The sequence below is a fragment of the Cydia fagiglandana genome, chromosome 4 (genome assembly GCF_963556715.1).
Source record: "Cydia fagiglandana chromosome 4, ilCydFagi1.1, whole genome shotgun sequence".
Lineage (NCBI taxonomy): Eukaryota > Metazoa > Arthropoda > Insecta > Lepidoptera > Tortricidae > Cydia > Cydia fagiglandana.
In genome coordinates, this window is record NC_085935.1 from 2,178,839 (window position 1) to 2,198,662 (window position 19,824).

The 19,824-nt window shown below is 38.1% G+C and overlaps 1 protein-coding gene across 3 annotated transcripts in view; it reads right to left on the reverse strand.

The window, feature by feature from the left end:
* LOC134663445 (stathmin-4) overlaps positions 1-19,824 on the reverse strand; it is a 134,030-nt gene that overhangs the window by 89,348 nt on the left and 24,858 nt on the right. For 2 of the 3 annotated variants that reach the window (XM_063519813.1, XM_063519812.1), the window contains exons 1-2: positions 12,352-12,513; positions 5,891-5,968 (exon numbers count right to left, since the gene is read on the reverse strand). The exons of the other annotated variant lie outside the window; for it this stretch is intronic. In XM_063519813.1, the coding sequence (XP_063375883.1) occupies positions 5,891-5,968; positions 12,352-12,427 (154 nt within the window). In that variant the 5' untranslated portion in view covers positions 12,428-12,513. Of the gene's footprint in view, positions 1-5,890; positions 5,969-12,351; positions 12,514-19,824 lie in introns of those variants that run through there. 3 annotated transcript variants of the gene reach the window in all.

A 19,824-nucleotide genomic window follows, 5' to 3' on the forward strand; every position in this document is an offset into this window, starting at 1 on the left:
TGTTTTTCTTCGTTCGCATTTACATTCAGCTTATGTTTTATTTTGGAAAGCGTTTTCACGTCTTAAATGTAGAAGAGTTCGATGAAACTCCTAGAAAAAAAAATGAATATCTTTACCTGAAGTATACGGTAGATTAATTAGACCTACTAGTGCCTTTGGCCAATAATCAAATTCCAATGTATTTAGAATATTATTCAGACCAGTCCAAAAATTGAATAAGGTCTGTCCCCGATAAAAAGTGGTCAGCATTTAATAAAAAAAATATATAAAATAAAAGACAACTGACATCTGTCACTTTGATTGTTAAATAGCGGGAAGAATAAACTATCGTTTAGGGCTATTTGGAGTTTATAAATTCGTAACATTTATAAAATGTCGTCTAGCCAACTGGACATCCGAAAAAAGATCGTGTACACCTACAACCAAAATGTCGGTATATCGCAAGGAAACTTAGCCAAATTATTAAAAGTTCCGAAGTCAACCGTGCAAAAGGTATTGGCTAATTATCAGTCCAGATTGTCTGTTTCAAGAAAAGGTGGTTCGGGTAGAAAACGCGGTCCTGCTGATAAAACTAAGGCAAAAAAAGTAATCGAGCATTTTAAGAAGAATCCAACTCTCTCTGTCCGTGACGTCGCCAGAAAATGTAAGGTATCGAAATCGTATGTCCAAAAAATCAAGCAGCGTGCAGGTTTACGATCGTACAAGGCAACTACAGTTCCTAATCGCGATGCTACAAAGGATAAATTATGTAAAACCCGGGCTCGAAAGTTGTATACAAAATATTTGACGAAGTTTGGTTGTATTTTGATGGACGACGAAACATACGTGAAAGCAGATTTTAAGCAATTACCAGGTTTGCAGTTCTATGTGGCAAATCAAAGAGGGAATGCCGATAAAAAATTTACAACAAAAAAACTTGATAAATTTGAAAAAAAATTCCTTGTCTGGCAAGCCATCTGTACATGTGGTCAAAAAAGCAAATCGTTTGTTACTACGGGTACGATTAACCAATCCATTTACACGAAAGAGTGTTTGAAAAAACGTTTATTGCCGTTTATAAGAAACCACACCGAGCCTGTCATATTCTGGCCTGATTTAGCGTCCTCACATTATGCCAAATCTGTTTTAGAATGGTACACTGAAAATAATATCTCCTTTGTACCGAAATTAGCAAATCCACCAAACTGCCCAGAACTCCGGCCGGTAGAGCATTATTGGGCAATAATGAAAAGAAAATTGAAAAATAGTGGTAAAATTGCTACAAATGAGCAACAGTTCAAAAGAATGTGGGATACGACATGTAAAAAGGTGACCGAAAGTGATGTACAGAGATTGATGGAAGGAGTCCGAAGCAAAGTCAGGGCATTTTACCAGTGTTAATTTGTTAAACAGGAGGTTTATTAATTTTAAAGAACACTAATAAAACTTTAATTTAAATAGCCCATGAAATTGTTTTTCTTAGTTTTTTTTCTAATTTGTCGTTGTAACACCGACCACTTTTTTTCGTGGACGGGCTTTATATCTTGGACTCTTGGTAGGTTTTCGCTATAATAAGGGAATTGATATGGTAATAGTAGCTTGCTGGCTAAAGCGTTGTTACACAAATATTAATAAAATGTTTAGCTACAATGCAGATAATAAAAATATGAAGATAACAACAACAATTCGGTGACAAATTTGAGTAGGTACAAAAATTTGGTGATGGGTGCAAATTTCTAAGTAATTTCTCGTGAAACAATACATTTCCAGGAGAACTTTTCCGGTTAATTTAACTCTGCCAATGCAGGCGACAAAACAGTCTCAAGAAAATTAAATTACAAGGGGCTGCAACAAAGATGAATAAGTAAAAACGGGCAACTGGAGCAGAAGCGTGCATTTTAAATCCCCCTCGATTGTCCGCAGATAATCTCCGCTGAGAAAACAAGTACATAAATTGAATGAATAGTCACTAGGAAATGAATTAAAGAGACGAGTGAGTCTGGACTGCACTTGGGCACGTGGCCAGGATTCTTTCTGTCCGAATTGTTTAATGGTTAACACTAAGCGATATTTCTTGCAGGAGTTTTAAAAGGATTTTTCTGTTGAGCGACGTGCAAAAGGAAATAGCCTGCGTTATAGTATTTTGAGTAGGTATGCAATGTTTAGTGTAAACAGACACACAAACGTCTGGTGCACTGCACAGTAATATCATCACAATTCCACTGCTGAACAAAGGCCTTTAGAGTTTAGAGTATAGCCTCCACGCTTGTCAATGCGTAGGTACAGTCTTCTTTACACTAGATTTCATCTAACTTATTTTTCACTATACTCGTATTGACTTCGCAGAGAGAAAACTCATATAGACGGCGCGAGAACTGCATGCGAGTTGCATTACATTGCGGTATTTGACACTATCTATCTGAGCCTTAAGTAAACGGTGGAAAAGCACCTTCTATTAGCTCACTCACCTGACAATTCCATTTTAAAATTATGCGTATTTATTAGCAGGTAAGTAATTTACTTCCAAAAGACAATGAAATGATTCATCAAATCGATAACAGCGAATATTGCCTACAACTATACACAGTCGGTAGCTAACTAAGAAATGATAACGATAAAGGATACTAATTGTCTACATTAGGTATACATATTGCGGGTCAAAGGATTGTTATCATTCGACAACATGTGTATTAAAAAGGAGAAAGTTGATAACAATGCTACATTTACTAAAGATACAATCAATTGAAAAGAATAAGAACCTTGGTCGCAAGTAATTCAAATAAATATTGCAAATGAAATAATTCTGGAATAATGAATAAATTTGATTTGAGAGTCGCTCAAGAGGGAATTCAAAAATTAAATGCTATATTATTAATATTATTATGTATTATCATTGTGCGTTTATTCCACAGTTTATTCGTTTCGTAATAGGAAACAAAATCTACTAATAGAACGACAATACTACTAGTAATATTAAAATATGACTGAAATGTTTTATTATGTTTTCATTGTACGTTTGTGCGTGTGACAGCCATCAGACAAGTTTAATTTTTGGTTTGAAAGATAGAGAACGTCACAGATAGCATCGAGGTATATCCTATGCCCTTCCCCTGGACTCAAACTATCTCCTTACCGAATTTATTTTAATCGGTTTAAGCGCGAGGTGATGGTGAGAGACAGTGACTTTCGCATTTATAATATTACTATAGGGATCTAGAGACATGCACCTAGACGTCGAGACACTTGGTTCGTGGGGCAGAGGCGCACATATGCTCATTAAGGCGCTTGGGAAAAGGTTGAGGGAGGCAACGGGTGACCCCCGCGCGGGCAGCTTTCTCGCGCAGCGAATTGCCATCGCAATCCAGCGCGGGAACGCTGCCTGCGTGTTGGGCACCCTCCCGAGGGCACCAAATTTTGATAGGTATTTTTAATTTTTAGTTTTAGTTATTTTAATTGTAGTTAGTTTTAGTTTTATATTCCTATTTATGTCTTATAGTAATTTATGTAATTTAATATTTAATAAAATATGCACCTAGGGATTAATATAAGTTTATCTATCTTACTTAGGACATATCAGTTACAACTTTTTACAGGCACATGTAAATTGAACGAGCCAAATTCGTAAGCATAACATTAAAGCTAAATGTGCCCGACGTGCATAGAGGCAGTTTTCCGGGTTTTCCCCACGCCATCGGACGCTACCGTGCCCGTTACTTTTAAATGCGGGTAGGATAAACTTATGACCCTTTAGGTTAGTTTGGGGTCCTGTCCGTGCAATGTTTTTCTTTGCGGAATGTTTTTACGTAAAACTTTATGGTTTCTCGATCGGGATTTTGTTCCATTCATAAGAATTTGTTTACATAAAAAGTAGGAGGGATATTATGTTTATCTGGTATTGATAAATTTTGAAGCCTATTTATTTCGTCCACTACAGACTATTATTACTTTTTTTATTCAGTATTTTGTAACAAACAACGTCATTAATTATATCAGATACATACACTTATCTTTTTTGTTCTTCTGTGTAGAGATAGGTCTTCTTCCAAGTTTTCATGAACAGAAAGAGGACATTTTGTTTTCATGGAAATTAAGTAGTTCTTTATAAAAACCTTTTTTTATAACTAGAGAATAATGGCGTCCTGATATCATTTATTGGCCAACTCGTATTCTTCTACATTCGGTAAAAGAAACATGATCATCCCCAAACAAGTCTTAAACCTAATTTCAAACAAGAACTCCCATAAAACACCATGTATCATCCCTAAAGCTGCAATTTAGAAAAATCCGCGCATCATAGACAAATTTAAACGCCCCTTTATCCCCCACTTAATTAAGTTCCGACATAATTTAGGGGTAATTTTAAAAGCCGGGAGAATTTCCCCGTCGCATAAATTACCGTTATACTCAAGGTCGAGTGTCGCCGAACCTTTACTCACACTTGGGAAAGGACGTAAGATTAGGTAGATTACGTCAGTTTGGCAACTTTTGGCAGCATCTTACGTCATTTTGGGTTGCAGTGTGAACTCTTAACTAAGGGGAGTAATTATGAAAACTTTCTAAGAATGTTGAAGGATGTTTGGGCTTATAACGTTTGTGTTTGCGACCATAATACTCAGAGGGCCTACCGCGAACATTGAATATCATAAACTTCGTTATCTGCCTCTTCACAGCTTTTGAATATTATAGGGTAAAGATATAGATACTTAAGTATATATCAAGGCAAATAGACGAACGAACGTATTTCACGGCAGGCCCACAGGCCCTCTAACTCTAACTCTACCATATCACTTCGCGGAGTGTAATAAATAGAACACACACAAACACAAAAACACAAACAGCATTTATTTAATTACACAAACGGGTCTACCGCGATATAATTATTTCATTGTTTTTACGTCTTTTCGTGACCACATCTGGTGCAACTCAGCTGAAACGTCGGAATTAAAGGTAAAAACAATGAAATTATATCGCGGTAGACCCGTTTGTGTAATTAAATATGTGTACAAAACGCGAGAGTTTAAAGTGATATATTACAAACAGCATTGTTCAATTTGCGACTTCACGGCTAGTCATGAATGTAGACAAACTTCAGTTGCTTTATGAAATTTTCTTCTCGAGGCGGTTTTTCTAGCACGCTTTTGTTTCTGCGAACAATAGCGTTGATACGTGTAATTCCTGAGAGAGTTCCGTGTAAGCCCCTCGAGTGGGGGGAAACCACCCTTCAAGGATGACTCATAAGGACATCACCGTACCTAACTGTACTGTAACTAAAGATATGCGCGATATCTGTTGAATTAGAACGAAAACTCGTAAAACACGGAAATCTGCGAATTCTTTATTGAATATAAAACATGAAATGACGAGTCGTATATTTTTGTTTCACGATCAGAAGAAAGGTGCGCCCAGACCCGTTGTTGACGTGTCGGAAGGCAAGCAAACTATTTGAAGCCAAGGGCATATCGAAAACGTATTCGCCTTTGTGTCCACAATGAAGGTATCGACTATTTCGCTATCGGGTAAGCTTCTTGAGAAGAAACTTCGCTTGTGTTCAGTTCGATAAGTTGGCATTGGGGTTTGTCAATGTATTCGTACCTATCTTTAGCTAAGATTCCAAAAAGTATTTTCTTGAGGTGGGAAATTACGCACAGCTAGCTGCAGGCAGCATCAGTTAATAGTTAATACCCTAAGCGGATTTACTACATTAAAAGGACGGAGACTATTCTGTTTCTTTGCAAAAAGCAGAAGAGATCCATGAATGTTTGATCAGTGAATCAAAAACGTCACCAAACAACTGCGTTCTACAGCTGTGACGCAAGTTCGTGTGTATAGTAAGTTGGCACACAGAGCAGTATTGATTCAACCTTCCTAATGCACTCATGTTAATATTACACGCGTTGCACCAAACACTTACTTATAAATTTGACCTTCTTTGGTTGCTTCGTCCTTGGTTTGCCGACTGGTTTCTTGACTGGTGCCGAGCGCCGGTGTGCTGTGAGGAAACATAGAGTTAGGGGAGGCCTAGCCGCCGCCAAGGCCACGAGGAGATAAAGCCCATTTGCAAATTAATAAAACTCTAGATATAAACCCTATAATGACCCCATACGAATCTTACTCACTGCTAAGACTATTCAAAGGAAATGTATGGTATAAAATAAGTAGTGAAGATTGCTAAAAGTCGGAAAAACGGAATCCTACCGCAAGTACTGCAACAGTGAAAGAAAACAGAAATTTATCGAGTCGCCAACCATTCTTCTTCATTAAGTCATTCCTCGCAGGAAAACGCTCGAGGCAGTTTATTTCAATCAAGAAAAGCGGCAAATATTCATTACGACAAGACCTAGACCTTTAATGGGCAACTTCATATTTCAGCGGGCGACAATCGAAAAGCGATTACTGGCCGATGTTTATTTAAAGACCCTGAGGCCCAAATGAATCGATTGGAACCGACCCGATGCTCGCGTGACTAGCTGAAACGATAAAATGCGAGTATCGATTCGTTATTTTTGATGCTGTTTCATGAAGGTCTTTGTCCGTGACCGCTGACGCATTGTGGAGGACTGTATCCTTTGTTGGACTGGATTGTTGAACAATGTTTGTGTTGATAGGAACGTATAAATAGGAGCGGGCCGCTGGAGCCGTTAATCACTTCGTGCTTACAGTTGCCTGACTCATCTAAGCCGTGGCATGGATTAATTCAACATGAGTAGGTACTCAGGTGTCGTTGTCTTATTTGCTAGAGCTTTGTAGGTGTATGATCAAAGGCAGGATTATTTGCGCAAATATTAACGATTAAATATAAAATAGCGTCATACAACAACATTCATGTCTTATCAAACATAATTTAGTTGGTCCAAAACTTGTCTATTGTCACTTTTATTGTTACAAACACATCTACAACAAAAGTACATTTGTAGACTCTTCAAATAAGTACGGAATGAGTCATATGTAATATTTTCTTTCCGCAACTTTGTTCTTCGTACTTGCAAAAACACCATGAACATAACACGCAACGCTCCCCCCTCCCATGTTACAGTATGTCCCAAAAATTGAGTAGGAAAATAAATCGTCGTTTAGGCAGTTTCGGGTTCGACTTGCCCGAATAGTTGTGAGGTAATAAGGCGACACGAGACGTGAGGAGAATGCTGTGGGGTTGGGTAATCCTTGGCGATAAGTCCAGGGTTACACCAAACGGAGTAGAGACAATTCAAAAAGTGTTAGGATCACTAGAATATAGAAACTTAATTCACTTAAAAAGACTACGGTATTCGTGAGGCGTTACAAAACAAGGTAAAAAATTAAAAGATGGAAGGAATGAGGTAACGTGACACGGCGAGGGCGATATTGGGGATAGGTATTCCTTCACTCATTATAAGGCCTTTAACATCTTGACAGATTTTTATGCAGCGTCTGTAAGCGAGGAACAATGTCTCTCGTGGCTGTATAAGCCAATGCGGGACCAGCATTTGCGACAGCATTTGTGGCAGCTGAAGTAGGGACTGTAGGGAGCCATGTCGGCAGTAACATCAGGTGGATTCTGCCTCATTGCGCGTTCTTCACTATAAGTCCAGAATCCAGATGTACACAAGAGAGTTTGAAGACAGGCAGTAGAGAAAGTAGATGTTGGGAATATCTTAAAATTATGTAATAGGTCTTAGTATTTTTTGAAAAAGCTTCAATTTTCTTCAAAAAATACTAGTCCGGGTGTCCTTCAAGAAATTAAGAGATAGGTAATAAGGCTACAACACAGTATGGGCACGTGAGAGGAATAGATAGGTACTGTGTGCTCGAGTAATCCCTTGCGATAAGCCCAGGCTTACACGAGACACTGCGGAGACATGTCATGGAGAGTTGGAGAGCGTTAAGCTAAGCGTAAAGTATATGTACGGCTTACCTTAAATTAATTTAATATATAGCCTTATTCAAATTACGTGGGACCTTAATGAGTAGGGCATGCAGTACCGTATGATGAGAACCGGGAAGTACCGGTACCGGGTCTTCAATACCGGTTCGTTTAACACCATAAAATTCCCGGGAATTCCCGGGAATATGAGAACCGGGAATTCCCGGGAGCATGCCCTATTAATGAGTCCTATACTGATATAAGATATAGGCAATATGTGTAGGACATGATTGACATTAAGTTTACACAAAAGGTTGCGGAGACAGAATGCAGAGAACCTACTAGAACTAATGGATATAATTAGTAATGTACATTAGTGAGTGACAAAGAAGATATAGAAATAACTACATCCAGAGCAACAACAAAGTAAATGTGACATCAATATCGTTCCACAATCAAAACATCACTTAGTTGCAAATACCTACACGAACAAGAGCTCATAAGCTCGAGACGAAACAACGTGTTCTTTATGCACAATTCTCCGAGAGATAAAACAAACCCGCCAGACCAAATATCCCAGTGAGATTAAGGTTAACTAGTTCGCAACACCGCAGTGAACATGCACATTGCAGATAAACCAACCCTGAGATATAAAAAGCTTTGTTTATGTCCAAACTAAGCCATGTTAACGGGGATAAATCAAAAGCTGAATCAAACCTGGACCCCGGCGGCAATTAAAAAGATCGTAATCACCTAAATCACCTAGTATTTATCAAATATGAAAGTGCTATAGGATATGACGAGAGCTTCATGAAATGTTGATCACCTAACCTAAACCAAGTTAAACCGGGATAAATGAAAGAGTTAAATCAAACCAGAAACAGAACCCCACCAATTATAACATTAAAGAGCGCAAAAAACCTTGTGTAAATAGAATATAAATGTTTGAAATGGCAGTTAAGGCTGAAAGGCAGACCCCTCGGCGCCGCACGATACGACATGTAAACTGATAAAATATTTAGAGCGGCTTTAAACTCGCGAGGGGAGAAATGGTAAATTTACAGCCGTTGGGAATACGTACAAAACGCGACCGCGGAAGTTTTTGGCGGAAACGCATGGCAAATTTGAATTTAGACTGGACTGTGGAACTAGTCGGTATTTTGGGATATGAATTGTTTTCATTAGTGCTGTTGAAGATCTTAAATATTCGGTTTAGTTTATGATATTGCGAGTAATCTTCTGAAGACACTTTGAGAAGCGATGTCTTCACTCAAACAAAGACGTGTAGCAGAACAAGAACATAGATTGTTGTTAGAATCTTAGAATATCTAGTAAATTGCAATTAAACACACTAATTAAGCAAGTATGTACCCAGTTGCTGTAGGTAATTGAAATAATTTATGACTTGTTAGGAAAAAGCACCGTGAAAACTAAGTGTTCATTGTTCTAGCAATTATAAATGGGAATGGAGATTATATAATGAAATACAATACAATAATCTGTACGAAAAATATGATATAAGAAATAAAGTGTTAGAAGTGGATTAAAGCGCTCGACGGCAACATTATGCGTTTTTAATTTCCCCAGTTCCCAACCGTTCAGACAGAAGGGCAAGTGTAGAAAGCATGGACACGTTTGATGCCGGTCTCATTAGTGTGATGGAACGCGGTTGAAGTTTAAATTAAAAGTGCGGCGGTGGCTACGTGCCTCGCAGATGTAATGGCGTGCTTAGTCTTGTCAAGTGGATTGATGTGTGAAATATGTCATCAGAAGGATGGTGGAAAACGGAACACTTAGCTACTGAGATAGTGATTATGAGTTTGGTGTAATTTATTTATTTATTTAGATATTTAATTCGTAATACATGCTGGAGCTGGAGTATGGGACCAGCGTCGGACTCGGGTGACTCGGGTCCGAGTTTAGACAGTTGTCCTAGGCGAACTTATGCAACTTATAAAAGGTACCCCATTGGTATTAGATGGCTTTGGCATATCTGAAGTCACGTCACGCAATTCATTGCAGTTTATTAAGACAACCCCTCTACGAGCAACAATAGCTTTTAACGACTTAAATGGTCACTTTGTCACTCCCGTCTTCTAAAAACTATTTTGATTAGTTGATAAGTACCTAAGCCGTATTTCAATAAATAATTATTATTTGTTAAATATTAATTAGTTATGCTCAATATGCTTATCCCACAGTCCCACACCTAACGCTCGCCTATTCTCCTATGTCACGATTTTAAAAAGAATGAATTCTCAACAAATGTCTTATTTGCCTCAAACTTCAAAACTAAAACGAGCGAAGAGACCTTCTTAAATTCGCAAGTTTCAGCATAACAAGTGTAGCGAGACGAGGCGGGACACGCAAACTTCGGACCTGCAATGCATCACCATTAACTTTACAAGTAGTGTTTTACGTGCTTTAACAAACACAGACAATAAATTAAAATATTTAAAATACGCAGTTATATAACATTTGCGTTCCGAAGTTCCCACCCCATAAGAGCAATGCGAACTAAGCGCCGGTATTTAAATGGAATGTTCCAATGATTGTCCTGTTGCTCCCCGCGGATCAAAAGGGTCCTAAACTTGTTGAGTTAATTAAACTCGACTGTTAATCGCACCCTAAACAATTATGTAATCGCTATCCCCTATGCCTCTTCACAAATTGCCGGTTGACATACCCTCCGAGGTTGATGAGCGTTTGATGACATCACATCTGAATAATGTGCGGTGGAGTTTCGGGATTGTAATGAATACATTTTGAGGTTTTGATTATAGGGGGAGCGTAATAAGTAATTTTGTTCATATAGGAGTCATTGAAATAAAATTAGCAATATAATTCTTGTCAACGTACGGGTAAATTTTATAGGAGATACGTGACGCGACTTTATCGAGACACAAATGTAGACAAGAAAGAGCAAGCTTAACAAATACCTAAGCAAGCTTGATAGTATTGCTAAGGTTGAAGAAACTAAGCAACTCCTAGCATTATGTATTTGTAAAAGCAATGGAATGACAAAAAAATAACAGTTGAAAGGCCAGATGAGTAACAGTATAAAAATTGGTGACTTTCTATTATCCTATTCCTACAGAATCCCCTTTCTCAATGATCCTCCCGTTAATGATCACTGTTTTTAGACTTTTTAGCACAACGACAAGTGGTATCGACTGATTACGTTACTTTACGTCGGCATTGCGTGCTAAAGCACGATCAGCCGGCATTATGTAAAAGCCCTACAGAAACGTGCTACGATTTAACGATCAAAAAGAAAATAAAATTTCATGACGTCGAATTAAATTTTGAAGGGCCAAATAAAACAGTAGTCGAATCGGTCGTAAATTTTACAGTAGATGCTGATGAATTCGATTGATCTCAATTTATTAGAATAGTATTGTGAAGAGACTAAAAGAAAACTGATCACGTTTAAATAGAAAAGCATGATCCCAATCGTGGAGCACATACCCACAAAATGGTTGCCAGATGTAGTGGTACCGTACAAAATGGTGGACGATATAAAGTTTATGTTAAATCAATAGGGCTAGCCGCTAGCTAGCTCTAGTCTGCAGTCGTTCAGCGCAACCTATACGATTTATTCGAAATACGAAACACGTTGAGGTAAAAAACGGAGACAACTGAAACAAATAGTAGATTTCCCAGACTATCAAATAATAGGGCCAAGTAAAATGGTATGCTAAATCAAACCCAACAGCATAAAATACGCAACATTAATTTAAAAATAACATTGACATAGCGACCAGACACAAAACGAAACGACGCCGGCGTAGAGTTTCGCCGGAAAAGTTAGCATAACTTTTCCGTTTCCATCAACAAAGTTCTTACATAATGCCAACAGTTCATGACAGGGGGAGTTTGCAGCTTCGGCCAAATTAATAGGTCTAGATTACACAGGGGGGTTCACACAGCTCTTACTCCGACTGTCCCTCGATGTCCCTTTCACGAGGTTAAGTAATACCGGTAGACCACGTGTTCAGTGTCAAGATTTGAATAACCGGTATCGACGCCCCCACCCCTCGAATCACCGGCCGGCGTTTCTTTGAAGTAAGAGCTTTAGATTTAATGAGGATTTTGTAAAGATATTGTGGTTTGACGTTCAAGCTATGCTACTAGATCACCGTAAAAGCTATAGCGATGTTGTTGTTGTTGTTCAATATAACCACAAGTTTTATATTGTATAAAAGTAGTATAGCGCCAGAGACCAGCATAGATTAGATTAGAAATTAGTCCATTAAGACATTAACGACAACGAAGAATTTGTAATTTGTCTTTTTCCAGTATTAAAACCATCTTTGTTGCATGCGTAAAAGACCAGATCATACAATTACTCGTAGCTACAGACAAGATTAACAACTTGGAAAGGGAAGATATATATGTATAATTCTAACGAAGATCTTATCTTATTTGTAAGGCTATCTAAACAGTCAACAAATGGGCTTTAGTCTCCGTTGTGACAGCGGCCGGCGACGCCGGCTCGGAACAACACGAGCGGCGCCCAGCCGACTCCCAACCTGCAGGCAGGACCGGTGCTCTGCACGAGTGGCAGAAGCACTGCAGCACCGAGTCCCGAACGAGTCCTATCAGCATGATGAAGGATTCAAATTGACTATCTAACGGAACCGAGTCGCGGCGCGGGCGGACTGCGCGACTCTCGCCCGGAAACTGAGCCGCGCCGGGGGGTGTCGGTCGATAGCTACGCCCCGCGCCTCGCCGCCCGCCCTGCGGACCCACCCGCCACCCCATGCGCTGCCGCCCCTAACCTAACTTGATAACCCGCACAAGAAAATAAGCCTACCAAATGGAAAAATAATGTCACCCGCGACATCTATTACGTTACGCGTTCCCGTGAAACGATGGTGAGACGGACCAACCCTTGCACCTTTTTTTTTTATGGTTATGGAAGCATTAATGTAAACTCTTGGAAACACCCTAAGCTGATGCGTCACATCGGCGCAGAAGAGACGGGTGTAAAGTAACATGAAAGGCTAATACGTTTCAGTTTGCTGAAAGCAAACTCAATTCGCAGCCGGGAGGCCTAAGGTCGGGGAAGACAAAACTAATTTAAGAGCCGCCCAGACTCGTGCGGGTCTCGACGGGCTCCTCGCCCATAAAAACAGCAAGTGGGGGGAGGTCGGAGGGGGCACCATGCGGAGGTTCCACCGCCGTCTCGGCGCCGCCGCCCGCAGCCAATTAACGGCCAGCAAGCCACGCTGAATTTGTTTCGCCACTCGAATTGCTTCCGATTGATTTCCGGTGCTCGACATCCTTCATCAATGAATTCACTAACACCCTCTCAATCATCCGCAGCGCTTAAAATTGTCGCTCCGATTAACTGCCGGGGAGTGAGTTAGGTTTCCCACTGAACCGGGTAATTTTCCGGTTTGATATACATATTTTTTCTTAATTTTGATGTAGGGGAAGACGTAAGGACTGCAGTGGTTGGTGGTATAACCTCGTGCACCGGTAACACGGTGGTGCGGCGGATCGATGCGGCCAACAACCCCAAGACCGCTTCCCCCTGCGGTAATAACTGGAAATTCCAGCACCGAGCCACACAGACGTAGCATACACGTTGCTACGGGAATACCGCTCCTGGCGTCCGCCTGACTGACTGCCAGTTGCGATCGTAGCCAACACCTAATTGTTACGTTCATTAAGGAAATTAAAAAAATATCACAACTCGGAATCACTGCTACGGTACGCGCCCCGAATGTGAAGGAACCGAATGTGTCATTTCATTGATAGCCAAAGTTGTAGATTCTTTAAGTTGGGTAACACTCCATCAAAAACACATAAAACCTAAAGCCTGTCAACCCCTAGAATGCAGTAGGAAGATTATATCACGCCGGTGATAAATTAGCTTCCTCAATAAAACTTTGTCTGCGATACCCGGGGGATACGGTGACTAACACAGAGCAAACTTATAAAAGCTACGGCAAGAAAGCCAATAAAAAAACTTTGTCATTATTTTACTCTAACACAGAATTAATTTTACTTTTTAAATTTTGTTTTGCGTCGCAAATAATATAAATGAAATTCCTTGAGTGAAAGTTTAAGTGTAAAAAAGTGTATTTAATATCTGCGTTCACATCTTCACATTAGTGAAAATGTAACTCACACAAAACCATACAAACAAATTTCAGACCAAAGAGCACTTAAGGCACTTGTATTGAAAATTGTTTGAAAATTAAGACATCTTTGCGACTAAGGTTATTATGTCGCCAATTTAATTTAAATCAAGTGGCGCCCAACGTGGGACCGACAATAGTAATTCCATCTCAACCTCTTATTAGACTATACTATATTTTCCTCCTTCAAAGAGCGGCAACAAGTTGAGTCACGTGCCGGCTGGATTTGGCTAAGAATATAATTTGGAGGCGGCAGCGCGCGTCCGCCTGCGACTCTACCCGTATCGATTTTGCCTCGTTTTAGGCTTTGTTTAAACATGACGTTATGACAGGAACACAGCCTACAACAATACCGTTCAGCGCTGTTTCTTACTACCCAGTTTAATATGAAATTTGATGAATAGATACTTTACTAGGATTACTTCTAGAGATGAGAATCTAATATCTGTACATGAAGTATAAAGCAAGAAAATACGTGAGTCAAATAACTTGAACAACATATTGTGTGCCGCGGAACGAGATACTTTCAAGAATATTAAGTACGAAATATGGCTTTGCGTGTTTATGGAGATGATGATCAAGAAAATTCGATATATATTGAAAATGTGTGCTATGCCACACATACTTAATGAGATAAGTCATCGAACGGCAGCACGATTTTTCTTTAAAAAAGGTATTCATTAGAACCTGAATGTTGGGAATTGCGATTATTCTCGTTGTGATGAACATCACGTTCAGACATAAATAATCAGAGTTCGAAGGGTACGTCATTAATATTGACGAAGGACTTCAAAACAAAATTATTTGACCAAGCGATCTTTGATCCTTAATTTCAAATTAAGATCGCGCGGCGTTAATGAGATGAAACTGCATAAAGTTGGACAGTGTTGACTAAATAAACATATAACTTCCAATAGCGCGCGCAAGGAGAGCGCTGGTGGCCTAGCGGTAAGAGCGTGCGACTTGCAATCCGGAGGTCGCGGGTTCAAACCCCGGCTCGTACCAATGAGTTTTTCGGAACTTATGTACGAAATATCATTTGATATTTACCAGTCGCTTTTCGGTGAAGGAAAACATCGTGAGGAAACCTGCATACATCTGCGAAGAAATTCTAAGGTGTATGTGAAGTCCCCAATCCGCATTGGGCTAGCGTGGGGACTATAGCCCAAGCCCTCTCGCGCTCGATAGGAGGCCTGTGCCCAGCAGTGGGACGTATATAGGCTGAGATGATGATGAACTTCCAATATTATTTTAGGGAGAAATCCAATCGTGCCAGCATATGGTTGTGAGGTTGACTCACTAACTACCTTGGGGACAGATTTTCCGCATCTGGATGGCGAAACTTTGCAGGGTTATCGGAGAAAAATTAAGGAGGCGTCTCTGAAAATGAATTTATGGTACATTACGCGAATCATTTAGGCAAGACGTTTTGTAATTCAAATCGGGGCTTTAAATGAGCCGGTTAATAGAGACGAAGAATTTTCTATTCCGCCAGTGGCACATTGTAGGGCGATCACTTATCTCATTAATATTAAAAAGAAAGCCATACTTAGGGGTATCGGCCCCGTAGGTTTGGCGAAACATCAATTCGATATGACTTTCAATATCAAGTGGGGTCGGTTCTGAGGGGTAATATTGCTGTATTATAATGACGCTCGCTTTGTATTGCCGGCGTCTTTATTGCGGTAGTTTGTTTTGCGCTATTGGATTCAATCTCAAAGGGTGACTCGATCCTAATAAGATCTGACACGATTGTATGCGTAACTCAAAGTCAACGTTAAAATGTAATTTCGATAATCGAGTGACATTGTATGAACGTTTATTTATATTGTTAAACAATGTTATAATACAGAAGAGAGGAACGAAAAAAAGTTATATTATACTATTGTAAGTAATAAACTAATAAAATTTTTACCAACGGCTACTGAAAATATTACGTCCCACCAGGCTTTCCCCGATTTGGTATTTACAATGCGATATTGTATCATGTAACTTTGCTTATACCAAAAATAAGAATAAGTAAAGAATCCCAAGAAGTACATTAACAACAAAATGGGTTGAACTTTTTACAGTGAATATTCTGTTTCTTGCCGAGTTAACATTGAAGTTAAATCTCCATAAGTCATAACATCTGTTCGTTTAAAAGCGTGCAGTAAAAGAGCCTTAGCGTGGCGCCATAAAACCGTCGGGACAACCGCCGTCGGCGGAGCCCGTAAAACGAATCAGGCGCCACGGGTCGAACAAGCCCAGTGCGCTTAACATGCTCGTGCTCAACAACACGAGTATGCACGAGGAAAGCTATCAAAGCAGAAGAAGAGAATGGAGAATGTCGGTGACGGCAATGGTAATATAGACTATAGACAAGATAAAGCTGCTTGACAAAGCGTCCTAAAGGCTGACTCGATGACTCAAACAATAAGTCAACATTTAGTATATGAAATGTTTGAGACTTAATTCGAGTTTCAAAGATAAAAAATTTAATCGGTGTAAAAACTTTTTCATTGACGTAGGCCAGGGCGCCATGAAGCTGGGAGAACTTGTTTCATAAATTGGGTCCTTGAAATTTTCATGACATAAGATAAAAATACATATGTATTACATTTGCAACTTGTACATTGTGCGAGTATGTCATCATCATCATCTTAGGCCTCCCCTTGGACCTCCATACGTGCCGGTTGGAAGCGACCCGCATCCAGCGTCTTCCGGCGACCTTAACAAGCGAGTATGTATACGTATGAAATACTTCAGTCCTTTCAGTAGAGAACAATCTAACGTTTGAAAATTTTTGACACCCCCTGCTCCTCAAAGCTTTTTAGCATCTTTAAGCTACTTATTTATTTTATAACCAACGTTAAACCTTAATTAAATCAAGGGGAATTAAAACCAATTACAATCTGGTAACACAAATCGGGACGGCAAGACCGCAGCACGCAGGTCAAATGAAACCACATAATATTTGAAGCCGTATCAGTCTGCGGTCAATTGTAAAGTGTCAGCATGATATCAGGCTCGAGCGAGAGACATCTCTGAAACTAGGTTAAGAATTGAATAAAATTGACTTAGGGCTTTGCACTAATTTCGGCCGTTTGATATCAATTTAAAAGATTCGTTGGGAAAATGTTTCATTAGAATTAAATAAAGGAAGAAACAAGCATCATTATCTCATTGCAACGGCTTGCTTACAGACAATACAGACGTCTCTTGACTTACAAAACCGTCCCAATAAAATATTTTTTGGATTAATATTTAATAATATTATCTATTATTTTATTGGATAATATTTTCTTGCAGAGTTTACAAAATAAACATTTTTAACGGTTAAAAACATTGTTATATAATATAACAATTAACAAAGACCAATAGAAAACAGTTTGTCGGCCTAGACGGAAAAGTTTCGCCGCACAATATTGCGGATGTAATTTGTTCCCGGCTACCGCCGTTCGACTTTACGTCAATATCTAATCTCAACTCTGAGTTCAGGAAACTAAGTATACAATACAAATAGTTTCCAGGCGCTAAAATTACATTGAATACAGTCATTAATGTCATTATATTCACAGATAATGTAAGTCGTATGCAGAATTAGAAAAAGTAAACTGTTAGTTGCAGGTGTGTATTTCATGAGATCACCGTGATCTCGTATTCCTAAATCTGAATTTGAATTTTACGTGGCTTCATAACTTTATTTTTACCTAAAAAGATGTACTTAGTTACAGTCAGTCAGTGTTGGCAAAATATCAATTCGAATTGACGATTGACGATTGAGGATTGACCGATCAATTCGAATTGACGATTGACGATTGACGAAACTAATTCTAAATCTACTGATTGAAGATTGACGATTACTAATCGTTAATTCGAATTGACCGGTCAATCCTCAATCCTCAATCGTCAATTCGGATTGACGATTACTTTGTATGTACACCTAATGTCCTTTTTATTTAGGCCATTTTTTGAAACTGACTAAATGCGTTCCGAAGCGATGTCCGAGTTTACTAAAGGTTCCGAAACATGTTTCTGACGGCATTATGAAGGATGTCCTTTTTGGAACATTTTCGGGACTTTCCTAGAAATTACCCGATTGCGTTTAAAATCGATATCTGAGGTAGCCAGAGGTTTCTAAACATCTTTTCGACTGCAATATTGAAAGGTGTCCTGTTTCGGGACATTTTAGTGTCATTTTTTGAAAGTGACTGCTTGCATTCAAAATCGATATCTAAGGTGCAAAACATGGTTTCAATGGCAATATTTAGATTCTGCCAGGGACAGGAACCGGTTACCTTAACCGGGGTTTTTCATAGAGTTATTTTAGAAGCGGTTGTAAAAACCCCTACCATAACGGTAACCGTCTGATAAGGTAACACTTTGATTCGGTAACCGTATCAGATACGGTTAACCTCTGTTACCGGTAACCGAAATAAAAACCAAGTCTATTCAGTTACCTCATAATAAAGTTTTTGACCAGTTCAAACGATTGTAATCTTTACGCACACTTGAATTCAAGTTGTTATTGAATAACCGAGGTTGGCATGAGCGATCTATGAAGCCTCCAGCATAAACAAGTTTTTTTGCCGTTCCTCTGTTTATCTTTATATCTACCTGTGTGGTGTGTTCTTATTATAAATCTTATTATATTATAAATAAAATAATTAAAAGAAATAAATAATGTAAATAAAATAAATAAAAGTATATAAAATACAAAATAAATAAAATAAATAAATAATATAAATAAAATAAATAAAATAAATAAAATAAATAAAATAAATAAAATAATAAAATAAATAAAATAAATAAAATAAATAAAATAAATAAAATAAATAAAATAAATAAAATAAATAAAATAAATAAAATAAATAAAATAAATAAAATAAATAAAATAAATAAAATAAATAAAATAAATAAAATAAATAAAATAAATAAAATAAATAAAATAAATAAAATCAATAAAATCAATAAAATAAATAAAATAAATAAAATAAATAAAATAAATAAAATAAATAAAATAAATAAATTAAATAAAATCAATAAAATAAATAAAATAAATAAAATAAATAAAATAAATAAAATAAATAAAATAAATAAAATAAATAAAATAAATAAAATAAATAAAATAAATAAAATAAATAAAATAAATAAAATAAATAAAATAAATAAAATAAATAAATAAATAAAATAAAATACTGACATCAGGAACATGTTTCCGAACCTCTGGGAACCTCAGATATCGAATTTAAGTCCAGTAAGTAAGTCCCAAAAACTTACACCTTTGAAAAGTAATCTTAGGGACTATGGTTAATCTAGATTGAGAATTGATTTAATCCGAATTGAGGATTGATGCGTTAATTCAAATTGATTCAATCGGATTGACGCGTCAATCAGAATTGATTCAATTCGAATTGATCAATCCGGATTGATCAATTCGGATTGACGCGTCAATTCGATTGATCAATCCGGATTGATTTAGTTCAGATTGATGCCAACACTGCAGTCAGTTTACGTTTACACTCTCGAATTCTGGTTAAGGTATCAGTTTAGCGAGATACGTAAAGCACTCTTGCATTTACGCCCAAAAAGCACAATTTGAAAGTGGAACTGCTGATGCAGACCATGAAAATTTTTGTAAATTCGGTATTATGTGTTGAAGACTGAGAAAATGAAAAGAAAATGTTAACTATAAACGCAGTTCCTATTTGTAAAGTTAACAGGTAAAGGACGATGTTTAGAGCACAAGTTTAATAACAGTGTCTGGCTGTTATCGGACAAACACGGTTTGTTTCTCGGGCCTGGGGTTACCAGATACAAATTTAGAATTTCCTGACAAGATTCCTGATTTCCGAATATTTTTTCTGACATTCA